This window comes from Notolabrus celidotus, chromosome 16 (genome assembly GCF_009762535.1).
Source record: "Notolabrus celidotus isolate fNotCel1 chromosome 16, fNotCel1.pri, whole genome shotgun sequence".
Taxonomy (NCBI): domain Eukaryota; kingdom Metazoa; phylum Chordata; class Actinopteri; order Labriformes; family Labridae; genus Notolabrus; species Notolabrus celidotus.
Genome location: NC_048287.1, coordinates 1752666 through 1767462, shown reverse-complemented (window position 1 = coordinate 1767462; position 14797 = coordinate 1752666). Strand labels below are relative to the sequence as shown.

The window sequence follows — 14797 nt, the reverse complement described above, 5'->3', positions numbered from 1 at the left end:
GGAGATTTTCAAGGAAATGAAACCCTGATTTCTAAATCTCTGGTCTTGTGTTTTTACAGCACATACATACCTGTTATATCCAGGATCAAGGCAAACAAAGATAAGGTGAGTGAGACCATTATATTTTAAAAATATTTACATGACATTACATTTGTTTGCAAAAAGGGATCGAATCTTGTCAAATCAGGTGAATTGACAAATAGAAAAGCCCTCAGGTATCATTTATGACCAGAACTTGTGTTTTAATCCACAGGTGAAAAAGTTGTCCAGTCTTTTATTTTATCAGCTCAGAAATATATCAAAAGTCAAGTCCTTAATGTCAGCCAAAGATCTTCAGAAACTCAGTCAAGCTTTTATATCCTCCCGTCTTGATTACTGTAATTCTCTGTACACATGTCTCAGCCAGGAATCAATCCACTGCCTTCAAATAGCTCAAAACACAGCAGCTCATCTTTTAACAGGAACTAAAACATGTGCCCAATCACCCCATTTTAGACTGTTTTAACAACTATTAAAGGCCAGCATGGACCCGCCCCTCCCTATATGTCTGAGCTTTTATCCTCATATGAACCAGTCTGAGATCCTCTGGCAGTGCTCTGCTATCTATTCCAAGGTCCCCACTGAGGACTAAAGGTGACAGTCTTTGAAGGCTCTCAGCCATCCAGGTAATCATGGTAATTCAAAGCTTGATCCGAAAAGGCAACTGGACTTGATAGAAGTTCTTGAAGACGTTTCACCTCTCCTCCGAAAGGCTTCTTCAGTTTTGACCAGACTGGGGAAGAGCTAGAAAATATAAGCCACTAATTGTCGTGGGTGTGTTCAGGTAGTCACAAAGGGTCCTAAGTAGGGTCATTATCCAAGTTACTGACAGTCGTTAGCTTACCTCCTGGCCGTCAGGACCTCATAGTGACAGGGCTTAGTTGATGGAGGAGAGGACAGTGGACAGTGCAGGAAACTGGGAGAGGGTGGGGGAATGACATGTGGGACAGGGGCCACAAGCTGGAATCGAACCCAGGCTGCCCGCTATACGGGCACGCAACCTAACTACTAGTATAAGTCCGCGCCCTAGTGGACAGGGCTTTTTCAGTCAGAGCTCCCACACTTTGAAACAGCCTGCCAATCAATCAATCAATCAATCATTATTTGTATAGTGCCAAATCACAACAAACATTATCTCAAGACTCTTTTACAAACAGAGCAGGTCTAGACCACTCTATGTCAAATTATGAACAGAGACCCAACACCAAGACAGGGTAGGACTCAGTCTGACCCCACCTTAATCCGCAGCGCCCCAACCCTGGACAGTTTTAAAAAAGCAGCCAAAACGCACCTTTTCCTCAAGGCCTTTCCCCATTAGATAGTGCTGTCCCCACCTACCCCCCAGACCCCCTCCCTGACCCTGTGAAGCAACCTTGGGTTTCTTGAAAGGCGCTATATAAATCCCAGTTATTATTTGTACTATTATTATTAACATGAACATTTGTACTTCTTTTTATTTTGCACATTTCTAAACTTGAGCAGCGTTCTGAATGCAGACTCTTTTTTCTGATCCAGTTTTTCACAGACTTCTGTATTTCTTTTCTGCAGGTTCTCATTTACAGTCCAACATTTTTCAAGTATGTCTATGAGACTTGGCTCGAGGGTCACGGACGATATCCTTCCACTGGCTTCCTCAGCTTGCTGCTTGCTGTCCACATATGTGACGAGGTACATTAACACACTGTCTGCAGTAGTGCTCCTTAAAGTCCTCAGAGAAGTGTAATGAAGACATTAAGCCAACTTCTGGATGTTTTATCACTCTGCCTTTTCAGAGTACTGTGTTTATAAAATGATGAGTAGAATATATGATTATTCAAACTGATGCTGGATGTCTTTTGTTTGTGTCTGCTCCAGGTCAGTGTGTTTGGATTCGGTGCAGACCAGTATGGGAACTGGCACCATTACTGGGAGGAGAACCATCTGGCTGGAGCTTTCAGACACACGGGAGTCCATGACGGAGATTATGAATTTAACGTCACCCTGCTGCTTGCAGACAAGCACAAAATCCGAATGTTCAGAGGCAGATGATGCCGTGTCACATGTGCAGCTGGATAACCACCAAATGGACCTCAGCAGCCTTTTCTTATCTCTACTTCATGTGACACTGGAAGAATGTCTTCATCATCATGTCCAAAGACGTTCTCACGTTTCAGTCTTGAGCTCTAGTCAGACACGTTTGAGATCTCAGCTTTGAGAAATCTCATTCCTATGTGACTGAAAACACACAGGAGAACAACAACACTGCCACACCTCCTCCTACTCCCATGGCATTGTATAAGAAACATATTCTCACCACTGAAGAGTCTGTAATAACAAATCAAACGTGTATGACAAGAGGACAGTTTCTTGTAATTAACAAGCATGCTATACACGATCTTCTATGTGAATGTGTGCTCTTTGTCCTTTTATTCTTCAGGATTGTGTGCACTCGAGGTTTGTTCCTGTCCTCTGAGACAAAAAAGCTTTGTCGACAGCTAAACTAAGAGCATCATTATGACTCTGGTAATGTTACTTCAAAGAGGTGTTTCAGGCTTTTCTACTAAGTTGTCATTAATGCAGAAAGATGCAGAACACACTGTCTTTTGATTTAAACAACATAAACTGGAAGCTCTTCCAAAATGTGGGGCTGCAAATTGTCATCAGCTACCAGCATAGACACTGCATGCACACCTACACTGTTTAACAAAGCCAAGAGACACTTTTACTCTGGGGCTGTTTTGGACTCTTTAATGTGAAATAATAGACTACATAGACACTCTGTTCAGACTTTCACAGTCTCCAGAAAAGGAATCCCAACAATTTCCTGTCTACTTGAGTTTTTCTTTGAACCACCTTCTGGTCTGGTTATATTTTCATTTTCTCAGTGAAATATCTCAAAATCTGTTGAACAGACTTCACTGAAGCGTCCACATACATGTGATGTCATCATGATAGATTGTACTAACTTCTATCTATCGTTCTATCTAATGTCATAAAGGACGTTTTAGTCATCCAGAATTATAAAGCAGCTGAACGCTTGTCAAGTCAATGACATCTCATTAGCCTCTGATGTAAGTAGCATGAGTTCATACTATGGTGCATTTCAATGTAGAGTTCGGGGTCTTTTAGCCCCAGAACTAAAAGTTTCCTGTGCCCCCATTGTTGTCTGCGTTTCGACCGCAGGATGAAGTCCCACAACAGTTAGCCTGTTAGCATGAAGAGACTCAGCTGGTGCTGTTTTAGATGGTGCTATATTTCATCACAGATGGATTCACTGAATCAACACGTGAGAGGAGATAAGCGCGAGTAGCAAAGACGTTTCAACACGGCTTTAAAATCCTTTTGAACTCAAAAAGCCGTGGCAGAGATCGACCGGTGTTTTGGTTTAAACAGCGACCCTGTTAACTGGAGACTTTCAGCCGGATGCATCCCTCATAAACGTCTTTAGACGATCATTAAATATCTGATGAGGATATTTTGAAATCTTAATAAAAACTAAACTAGTTTGCATTCCCAGGAACTCCCTCTGTGTTTCAACAGCTGTGTAAACTCCACAAACACTGACACGTTCAGCTGAAGGTCTCCAGTTTACAGGGTCACTTTTAAAACCGGAACACCGGGAGGAGAGACGCATTCACGGTGGACTGAGAGAAGACTACTGTTACAAGCTGCTAAATCAAGAGAATCACAGCTTCTTCTTTTGAAAAGTACACACACATACAAAAAAGATAGAACAAATAAAAACTAATGAAAGAAAGAGAAATCAAGTGAATCACAGATGTGTGTGATGTTATTGTGGACAGAGGGAGGAATAAAAACACTGCGGTTAATCTACCAATCAGACACGTTCAGCATTGCAGGCCCTGCCCCCCGAAAGCCCCGGGACCTTAAAAAATACTACCCCCCTAGCAGGGGCTTTTCAGGGGGAGATTATCTACCCCTGAACTAAATTTAGACCCTGGGTCCACCGGTTGAAACACACGTAGTTCCGGGGTAAAGTTCCTGTGGTCGAAAAACGCCTGTACTTATCAAATATTAGCTTGCTTACATGCTAATCATACAGGGCGTACATGGTTATCACTGATTCTGCATCACAAAGCATGTAAGCCTCGTCATTATGAGCATTAGCATGCTATTGTTAGCATTGCTGTAGGATCTTTTCCTTCAGCCAAAGCAGGACAAGCAAACAGTAGCTGCAACCATCAGCAACACGCTGAACGTGTGTCGAAGCTAGCATCGAATTTGCTCAAGGATTGCAGGTCACTTTTATTCACATGGTTTGAGAGCGAGGTCAGAATTGAACACTCATTATTTTAGGGCCTGAAGAAGCGCCATGCTTTTTTTGAAGGAAGCAATGAGACTTGAATCACATAATAAAAAAGATGTTTGGGGTGTTCCACTAAAACAAACTTCTTCATCAAGCTTTGGTTTGTTGAGGACTAACATTTGAAACAGCCTATAAGGTGCCTTATCATTGTATCACTGATGTACTGTCTATTGTAGTTTATATCTGTCATGAACAGTAGGAGTAAAGTGCCTTTAATGCCGTTTATAAATCTTTAATTTAACGTCAACTCTTCTGATGTGTGATGACATGTTTAAGGAACCGTCACATGTTTGTGTTATTGTTGTGTATAGTGTTAATTTTTAGGACATAATGCATGGTAACAGTGTAACCATCATAACTATTTATCAGTAATGTTTTATCAATGCCACTAAATAAAATGTTTGAGCAGACACAGGAGGACTGGTATGCCCGGTTCTTGGCTCTGCAGTTCAGGTTTTGGCTGCACTGGCTGAACTTTCTGTGAATGTGTGAGGACTTCAAATCTTACAAACTTCTTATCCTGTCGCCAAGTTACCGTCTTCATCAATTAAAGCTCATGTTTGAAACCTTGTTTGATTATATAGTGGTCAGGATGTGTGCTTTCCATGTGTCCCTCTAACATTATGGGCCTCTTCAGTGTCTCTGTGTGAGAGGAGGCAAACAGGAAGTCACCACAACACTTGTTCAGTTTAAATTCTTCGGCTGCTTCACAACAGCATAGGTGTATATAGGTTCTGTCGCCTACGGGTCGAGGACATACCTGCATTAAATTCCTGTGATCTGCTGTGGCGGGGATTTAACCTGAAGGCAAGGCAAGGCAAGGCAGCTTTATTTGTATAGCGCATCTCGTACACGAGGGCAACTCAGTGTGCTTTACATTAAAACATTAAAAGCATTGGAGACATTCAGACAAGCATAAAAGAACATAATTAAAATGACAAATATAATAAAACAGAAAAGAAAAGGAAAATTAGAAATATATTAAAAATAAAATTAGGTTAAAGTGAGTTAAAGGTGACATATCACGCTTTTTTCATCAATATATATTGGTCTAAGAGGTCCCCAAAACATGTCTTTAAAGTTTATGCTCAAAAAAACACTTTGAAATCAGATTTTGGTCTGCCTGAAAAACCCTCTTCTTCATTCCTCATCAGAACACTCTGTTTTCTCTCTGACCACGCCCCCTCAGGAAGTGGATGTGCCTCGGCTCTCCAGCACGTTGATCTAATGTTTACATGTTGGCTGAATATACACGGCTGCTCAGAGATCACGTTACTTCAACCCTCTGAATCTGATCCTGACGGAGAGGCGCCTGTAGCAGGACCTTTCTGAAGGATTGGTCACAGATTTAGTGTTTCTTGTTGTTTTATTTATCAGTATGTAGACCTGTGTCTTGGTACACAGCTACGAACATGTAGCTATGTGGCTATGCTAACTAGCGCTAGCACTTATCCATGATAAATAAAAATCATCCACTAGATCTTCAAATCTGCAGACGTGGGGAGTAAAACCGACCTCTACCAGAAAGGCAGCAGGACCTTTTATGAAGGATTGGTCACAGATTCTGTGTTGACGTGGGGAGTAAAACCGACCTTTGTGTTTATTAAGACAGCCTACAACTAGCATGCCTCCCTCCTAAGCTCCATGTTAGCACACGTGTGCAGGTAATGAAAAACAGAGGAGGGATTCAGTATTATTTTATCCAGTCTATGGGCTGAACAAGCTCCGAGCTCTGACTCAGTGACAGACCGGATATTGTTGTTACGTAACAAAAACACTGAAGTCTGAAACGGCTCGTTTCACACACATTTACAGAAAGGTGGAGAAATCAGAACAGGGGCAGAATGGATTCTTTTCATTCTCGGGGGGTTTGTAGACATGCCAGGGAAACATATTTCAGGTAAAGAACCATTAAAAAGTCAATTTTGCATGATATGTCACCTTTAAAATAATCTAAGATAGGAAGGCAGTGAAAAATAAAAAGGTGTTAATCTTTGATTTAAAAGAGGTGAGAGTTGGAGCAGACCTGCAGCTTTCAGGGAGTGTGTTCCAGATATGTGGTGCATAATGACTAAACGCTGCTTCACCATGTTTCCTTCTGACTCTTGGGACTGAAAGCAGACCAGTACCTGATGACCTCAGAGGTCCAGACGGTTCATACAGTAGCAGAAGATCAGTCTAAACCATTCAGTGCTTTATAAACCATCAGCAGGATTTTAAAGTCTATTCTCTGACAGACAGGAAGCCAGTGTAGAGATCTAAGAACTGGAGTGATGTGGTCTACTTCTTTGGTCCTTGTTAGGACTCGAGCAGCAGCATTCTGGATGAGCTGCAGTTGTCTGATGGACTTTTAAGGGGGTCCTGTAAAGACCCCGTTACAGTAGTCTAGTCTGCTAAAGATAAATGCATGGAGGAGTTTTTCTGCATCCTGCTGAGACATGAGTCCTTTAATCCTTGATATATTCTTAAGGTGATAGTAAGCGGACTTTGTAATTGTCTCAATGTGGCTGCTGAAATTAAGGTCTGAATCTAAAGGCCAAATTCCACCAGATCCGTGTCCGGTCCATCTCCGATCCGTCACAGCACCAGATCTGATAGGTTTCTATTCTAGTCAATGTGTTAACTTCCACTGGATCCGCTCCGTTGCGTTCCAGCTGCGTCTCTGATCCGGCAGGTCGGAGTCCTCTGGATCAGATACACAAGACTTCTGTTTTTGCCGGATGCCGGATCACGACGCATCAATCTCAACAGAGCAGATGGAGCGGGACAGGAAGTCAGGCACCAAAACAAAATAAAAACATCCGGTTAATTTTCAGAATAAAACACTCTGTGTTATCATTTGATTGTTTTTAACTTCACTATGACAAAAAAAATGTCATTTAAAGTGGAGGCAGGCCTGGAGTCAACAAGTCAGAGGTTTTCAGAGGCTGATAAAGACAACATGGATGAGGAGAGGAGGAGGAGAATCCTTGATTCAGTGATTGCCGTGGGAAAACCTCGGTCACATGACTCCAGCGGTCCGGCGGTCGTGCTCTGTGCTGCATTCCGAAGACGCAACCGGTGGGTGTTGACGGACGAGAGAGGACAGAGCCGGATGGCAGCGGATTGAAGACGGACCTGACACAGATCTGGTGGAAGTCCCGTGTAAGACTACACCAAGGTTTCTGGCTTGGTTTGAACATTTCATTTTTGCAGATTGGAGCTGAGCAGTAACCTTTAACCTTTCTTCCTTGGCTCCAAAAACAATTCATTCAGTTTTTTCTTGTTTAACTGAAGAAAGTTCTGTCTCGTCCAGTCATTGATTTGTTCAATGCATTTACTCAGCGTTTGTATGGGACTATAATCCCCTGATGATACGGGGACAGAAAGACTAGAAAAGCGCTATATAAGTACAAGTCCATTTACCATTTACCATTTACCGATAACCTCGCCCCCTCATACCTGACCGACCTCCCCAAATGTCACTCCCCATCTCGTCGCTTCAGATCGTCAGATGGAGACCTCCTGTCTCCCATCACAACGTCCAAGCACCGCACCTTGGAGGACAGAGTCTTTGCCATCGCTGCCCCAACTCTCTGGAACGCTCTCCCTCCACACATCCCCAACTCTGACTCTCTTCAATTATTTAAAAACCACCTCAAGACCTTTCTGTTCAAAGAAGCATATGACCTCTACTCCCGCTTCACCTCTGTCTTTGTTCTGTTTTATTTATTTACTTTATTTTATTTTTATTTTTCTGTAAAGCGACTTTGAGTACCAAGAAAAGCGCTACACAAATCCTATCATATCAATTATTATTATTATTATTATTATTATTATTATTATTATTATTATTATTATTATTAATATTATTATATTTTGCATGTGGTATATGTGCAATATCATAAACAAACAGCAGCCACATACCTCGAAGAATGTGCATATAAAAAGAGAGGTACAAGAGCAGCATGTGTCAGGGAACCAAAGTGAAATGCTATTTTTATGTTCCATAAGAGGAGAAAAAGAGAAGGCATATAATGTGTACAAACAGCATCTGTCAACAAACCAGACAGTGTCGTACAGCAGAGGGAACTTTTATGGCTCTGCTGTTGCTTCAGATTATTCTCAATCTAAACCAAAGAGCTCGCCCAAAACCATCCAAACAACCCCAGACTAAAGTTCTCCAGAGTACTTTTCTCTTTATACATTCTACATGCATAAGCTATTCATTATTTCATTACTCTGTTCTTATAGCAGAGTAAACGATAAAATAAATATAAGCAATGGAGAATGAAGAAACTGCCTCAGCAGGAGGAGTAGAGTTTCCTTTTCATGCTTCTGCATGTTCTGGTTCAAAGTCCCACATTTTCCCTGATTATCTCTTGACTGCATGTGGGTCTTAACCTTCCACCAGACTTTCCTGCACTGAACCTGCCTGCTCTCCACACGTGTGATGAGGTAAGTTGAAAATTCCATGCTTTGACCTTTAGTGTTAATTCAATTCTAAAGGTGAATAGATTCACAAGGACAACTTTCTTAGTTCTGTAGAAACCTTAATACCAGAGCTGAAAGGATGAGTCTCTGATTTATGTTTTTGAAATGAAAACAGAAAAACTCTCAGATGAAAAGGTGTTGACAGCGTTGTGTGGTGTTGTGTTGTTTTTTACCGTTGACATGATGCTTGTGTTCAGTTACAGCTCCACGTCATTGTGATTGGATTCAGTGCAGACCAGTATGGAAACTGTTACTGGGAAGAGAACCACTTGGCTGCAGTACAGGACAGACATTATGGATATAAAGTCCCCCTGCTGCTGCAGCCAAACAAATACGTAATCCAAATGTTCATGGGCAGATGATATCAGGCCCATATGTGCACCGGGATGACCACCAAATGAACCTCAGATCCCTTCAGTGCTTATCTTTCTTCACCTCATGCTGAAGGAATGTTTTCCTCATCAGACGGTCTCACGAGAACTCTTGAACTCTGGTCTCTCAGGTTTCTCATCCATCAGCCAAGCTTTTGTTTGAGAACTGTCTTTTACCTGCACACCTTTGTCTGTGAACAACAAGGGGAAACTGAAAACTGCCACTCCCACTCCTGGTCCTGTTCTATACTCAGATATACAATATTCACACATTCTTCTGCCCCTTTCTTCCATGTGTGATCAGGTCTGTGTGCCGAGCTTATGGTTGAGGAGAAATCTCATTGTGCAATTTGAATTTTGTCAACCCCTTCTAACAGACAGTGGTGTACGTTGCTTCTGCAGGAGACACTGCCACCTAGTGGACAAGAATGTACAAACACCACCAAACATGTCCTTAACTCTGTAAAGACTGAACCATCAAATAATTGCCAGAAATTTCTAATTCTGGTAGAGAGTTACAAAAATTGAGTTTTTATTGGACCTTCAGAAAAAAAAATTAAATAGCATTTTTCATATATGAGTTTTAATTTGTATAATATTTGATACATCAGGCATTTTGGTGCACATTTATTGCTCAAAGTTTGTTATTTTTTAAACAAACTAAAATATATAAAAACAACATTTTTAGCCAATCAAACTTTGAGTTTCCTTCAAATGTTTCCCAAAGTATTTTCAAACATAGACTTTTTTTTTTTTTTCCATACTGCACGACAACGTCATACATACTTAGTATCTGCTACAAAACCAAAAACCTAATGTATTGTATATTTCTTCTGTGAATTGTTCAGTTTTTAGTAGAAATCAATGAGCAAAAGATAATTATTTACTAGGGAGCCATGGCAACATTCAACCAGTCATCAATCATCATAATACAGCAGGTTACATATATAAAAATACAATATACATTATAAATATCTCAGTTTATACTCTAAATATACCTGATTATGTCATTTTAACATGCTCTTACATAATAAAAAGACTGTATGTTGCTTTTTGGAATAATATATGAAATGTAATAAAATGATGATCGACAGATCTGTAAATAAATGTCCTTATATATCTGCTGTATCTATTTAATATATATTATTAATAAAATTATTAAATATTAATTAGTTTAACATCAATCCAGTAATCATTCCTCTTGAAGTTTCAGGAACAATTTGAAAGTTATTTTTTCTCCAAACTTTTTCAAACTTGGTAAAAATATCACTGAAACTGCATGTATCTGATTGTATACATCAGGTTTTTACAGAGAGAATATATCACACTGATGATGTAGAGGTCTCAAAAACTGATGGATCAAATATGATACGCTTGGCGTTTAAGGGTAAGTAACTCCTGGATTACTTAAAATTAACTAAACTCACTGCTCAGTGTTCAAAGATTAATAAAAAGTTCCTCACACATCTTGAAAAGGTGACTGACTCATGATGGGTACTGAAAGAACTTTTCTGTTGGTCATCAACTTTTACTTAAACAGATATTAAAAACAAAATTTAGCTTTGTTGCTGAAATGAACTGAAACACAAGTTAACTTATTCCAATATTGTGAGCTTATATATCAGATTTGCTTTTATCATATGAGCCAGTGAGAGCCCTCAGGTCTTCAGGTAGTGGACTTTTAATGGTACCAAAAGTAAGAACAGGTTCACAGTGAGGCGGCCTTTTATCATCACGGCCCATGCCTGTGGAACACCCTACCTGAAGACCTGAGGGCTGCACAGAGCATCAACATTTTTAAAAGAAAACTCAAGACCGACCTTTTTAATCTCGCTTTAAATGAGTTTCATTCATATAACAGTTTTATTTCACCTTACTTTATTTATTTATTTGTTTATTCATTTATTTATTTATTTATTATCTAGTTAAAATGTGAGTCACTTTTTATTTTATTTTATTTTATTTATTTATTCATTAATTTGTTCATTTATTTATTTATTTATTTATTTATTATCTAGTTCAAATTTTAGTCACTTTTTATTTTATTTTTTTTATTCTTTTATTTTAGGTATAGCATCTTATTTTCTTTTAATGTTTTAATATTTTAGTGTTTTATTATCTTAGAAATGTATTTTATTTTGGTGAGTTTAATTTCCTGTGTGGAGTTTTAACATCTTATGTTTCCTTCAGTGTTTCCTCATTCAGATATCATGAGAGCTTTTCCTCAGTTCATTCAGCAACTTCTTTTTTATTTTTTATTTTATACATTTATTTATTTTTATTGTTATTATTATTATTATTATTAATATTATTATTATTATTATTATTATTATTATTATTATTATTATTATTATTGTTACTATTTATTGTTGCATATATTGTGTTCTTAACCCTTAGGATTGAGGGGTGGGTTTGGGGTCAGGGCTGGGGTTGTGATTAAGATGGGGGGTCTATTTATTTTATATATATATATATATATATATATATATATATATATATATATATATATAATTCTATTTTAAGTTGTTTTTATGTGCAGCACTTTGTGTTACAATGTCATTGTATAAGAAAGCGCTTTATGAACAAAGTCTGATTAATTGATGATATGTACCATGGTAATTAGCTCTGCCCGTATTGACTATTCATGTTACATTCAAATTTCAACAAGCTCTTTTCGGCCTGCTGATGGTAAGGGTTCATAATAAGGATATAGAAGGTTAATTCACCAAGCAATGCACTGAAGTGTGCTCCACACATCTACTCCTTCATTATAGCTGAGCAATTATTCTTCTGTACACCCATTCGCTGATTCTGTCAAAATTATAATAGCATTTATTTATACATATGTGTAAGCTGCATGATTCTTTACATTGTGATAAGTCAATCTAACACCAACCATATTCGGTATCACACACCCTTGCGTCTCAGTTGTCCATACACTGCTTCTAATGAAAACATTTATAATTTATGAGTGTTAAAATACATCTTGCTTTAATCCCCTTAGATCTGATATAATGAATACATGGACCCCTCTTTGATGAAGTCACTGAACATCCTAAAGCTCATCACTGCATACCGATCAACCCTCCACAGTAAGTCCATGGTGATTGCACTCATTCACTGAGCATGAGCAGCTTTATATCAGTGCTGTTCATGATGATATAATTGTCCCCATGCTTCAAATTCAGCCTGAACATATTATTTGATGATGGTTAAAAGCAATTAAGTGAAGACGTGCCATAGAACACTAATGTCAGGTTTAAAAATTCCCATAATGACATACTGAGAAAATGTTCTCTGTGAAGCATTCACAGAAATCATTCTTTATAAATGTTGAAGGTTTAATGAGTACATGACTTAGGCAGGGTGAAAATCTATCACCATTGTTGTTTGCTGTATTCATTAACGACCTTGATGATGACATGTTACCTACTAGTGGCTGTCAGCCTATCAGTTTTGATGACACAGTATCAATAGCTATATTCAGCTTATAATCTACACTACCAGTCAAAAGTTTGGTCACACTTTCTCATGAAATGGTTTGTATTTATTCTAATTATTTCCACACATTGTAGATTAATACTGAAGACATCAAAACTATTAAATAATCTGGTTTTACCATAATCTGGATTACAACAGTAGTCAAATAGAGCTATCCATTATGTACTAACCCTACCTCTGAATAACACAACTGATGGTCTCAAACACATTAAGAAGGCAAGTCATTCTACAAATGAACTCTTGACAAGGCTCATGTTCATTAGAAACCATTCCAGGAGACCACTTCATGAAGCAGACTGAGAGAATACCAAGAGTGTGCAAAGCTGTCATGAAGGAAAAAGGGGGCTACTTTACAGAATGTAAAATATAAAACAGATTCTGCTTTGTTTAACACTTTTAGTTCATTACATAATTCCATATATGTTTTTTCATAGTTTTGATGTCTTTGGTATTAATCTACAGAGTTTACAATTATTACAATAAATACAAACCCTTCAATGAGAAGGTGTGTCCAAACTTGGACACTGGTAGTGTATGCAGATGACAACATTGTCAGGTCTACAACAGATAAAGAGTTACAGAAAGCAATGGATCATATGTGTGAATTTCGTGAGAAATGGAAGTTGAAAATGAATAGTGATAAAACTAAGGTCATAGTTTTGGGTTGTTGAAAAGTGACTGTTAGCAAATGTAAGTTTGGATGCAATGGAAAAATTAGATTTTACATTATTTTAAATACCTTGGTGTCACCTTGAACTGCAACGCTGCATTTCAAGGGCCATTAAGGAGCTGCATAAGCAAGCCTTCTGTGAGATGTTTTCCATGTTTAGTACATGTAGACAAATTGATCTACCTGTAGATCCAATCCTCTTGGATGCATTTCTTTTGAACTTAAAGTTGCTGTGAGGAACATTTGATTTGAATCGATTTTGGCGCCCCCTTTTGGACAAACTGATACCTCTTATCTCTTGTCCTTTACATGCAAAAAGTAGTGTTTTCAACAAAAACATTATCCTGTTGTCTTCCAACAGTCAAATTCATCACACAATGTGATTATTTTCCATGAAAACAGTCCAACAAATGTTGTTTCTAAAGTGAGATGTCAATCATCCGGTCTGACACCTACCCCCTCACAGCGGTTTCAGGCATTAAAAATGCCACAGAGCAGGCATCAGTGTTGTTGCTGATGGTCTTGTTTGCTTTTAAAGGTCATGAAGAGGCATCAGTATTAGTTTCAGTCTGTTTCTCAGCCAGTTCAAAACTCCTCATAGCGCCTTTAATGTGGAAATATACCCTCAGGATGCCTTACAGTCAATTGATTGTTAAAAAGTGCCCTCCTCTGGGTTACTTTTCGTTGGATTGAATGCAGAAAAGTGGCCTTTGGATGCACTCCAGTGAACTAAATGTAAAAAAAAAAAATGCCCTCTAGTTGCTCTTGTAGTTATCTGTGTTATTTTATATTGATTATTTAATATAATTAATAATATCTATATATATCAATAGTTTTGTGTTTTCCTTCTTCCTAATTAAAGTTCCACCACAGTTAGTTATAAAAATATTCACGACCATGATTAAGTTTTAGATGCCCAAAGACTTGTATGGGGCGCCGTTTATAAAGTTGTGCACACTAAAAATAACTGCAACGTTTCTCCACATTTAGCTAACCGAGGAGTCCGACTTTAACCCATAGGAGTCAGTACTGACCATAGACTGTAAATAAAAAGGTACTGACAGAGTATGGTTAGGATATCTGTATCGCTTTATGAAGCTGTTATTTTGGTACTTCCGCTAGGCAGCAGTGTGAATTTGCGCCGTAAGTACTAAAATAAGAGCTTCATAAAGCGATACAAATATCCTAACCATAGTCATCCATAATTTAGTGTGTACGTGTATGTTTGGGTGAATTCTTAGATATATGTACGTGCGCTTGTGTGTATCTATACTTATGTTCGTGTGCTCTTGTGTGCGTGTGTGTGTGCGTTTGAATGTGTGTGTGTGTGTGTGTGTGTGTGTGTGTGTGTGTGTGTGTGTGTGTGCTTGTGTGTTGGTGGATGTGCTTGTGTGCCTAAGCGTATCGGTACAGGGGGCGCCCTTCTTCCGTTTTGTT

The 14797-nt window shown here is 38.7% G+C and overlaps 1 protein-coding gene across 1 annotated transcript in view; it reads left to right on the top strand.

The window, feature by feature from the left end:
* The window catches only part of LOC117827649 (CMP-N-acetylneuraminate-beta-galactosamide-alpha-2,3-sialyltransferase 1-like), a 48157-nt gene extending 45731 nt beyond the window's left edge, over nucleotides 1-2426 (top strand). The window contains exons 4-6 of the mRNA XM_034704279.1: nucleotides 60-105; nucleotides 1588-1707; nucleotides 1894-2426. Coding sequence (XP_034560170.1) covers nucleotides 60-105; nucleotides 1588-1707; nucleotides 1894-2067 — 340 coding nt within the window. The 3' untranslated portion in view covers nucleotides 2068-2426. The remainder of the gene's footprint in view (nucleotides 1-59; nucleotides 106-1587; nucleotides 1708-1893) is intronic.
* The last annotated feature ends 12371 nt before the right edge of the window (nucleotides 2427-14797 follow it).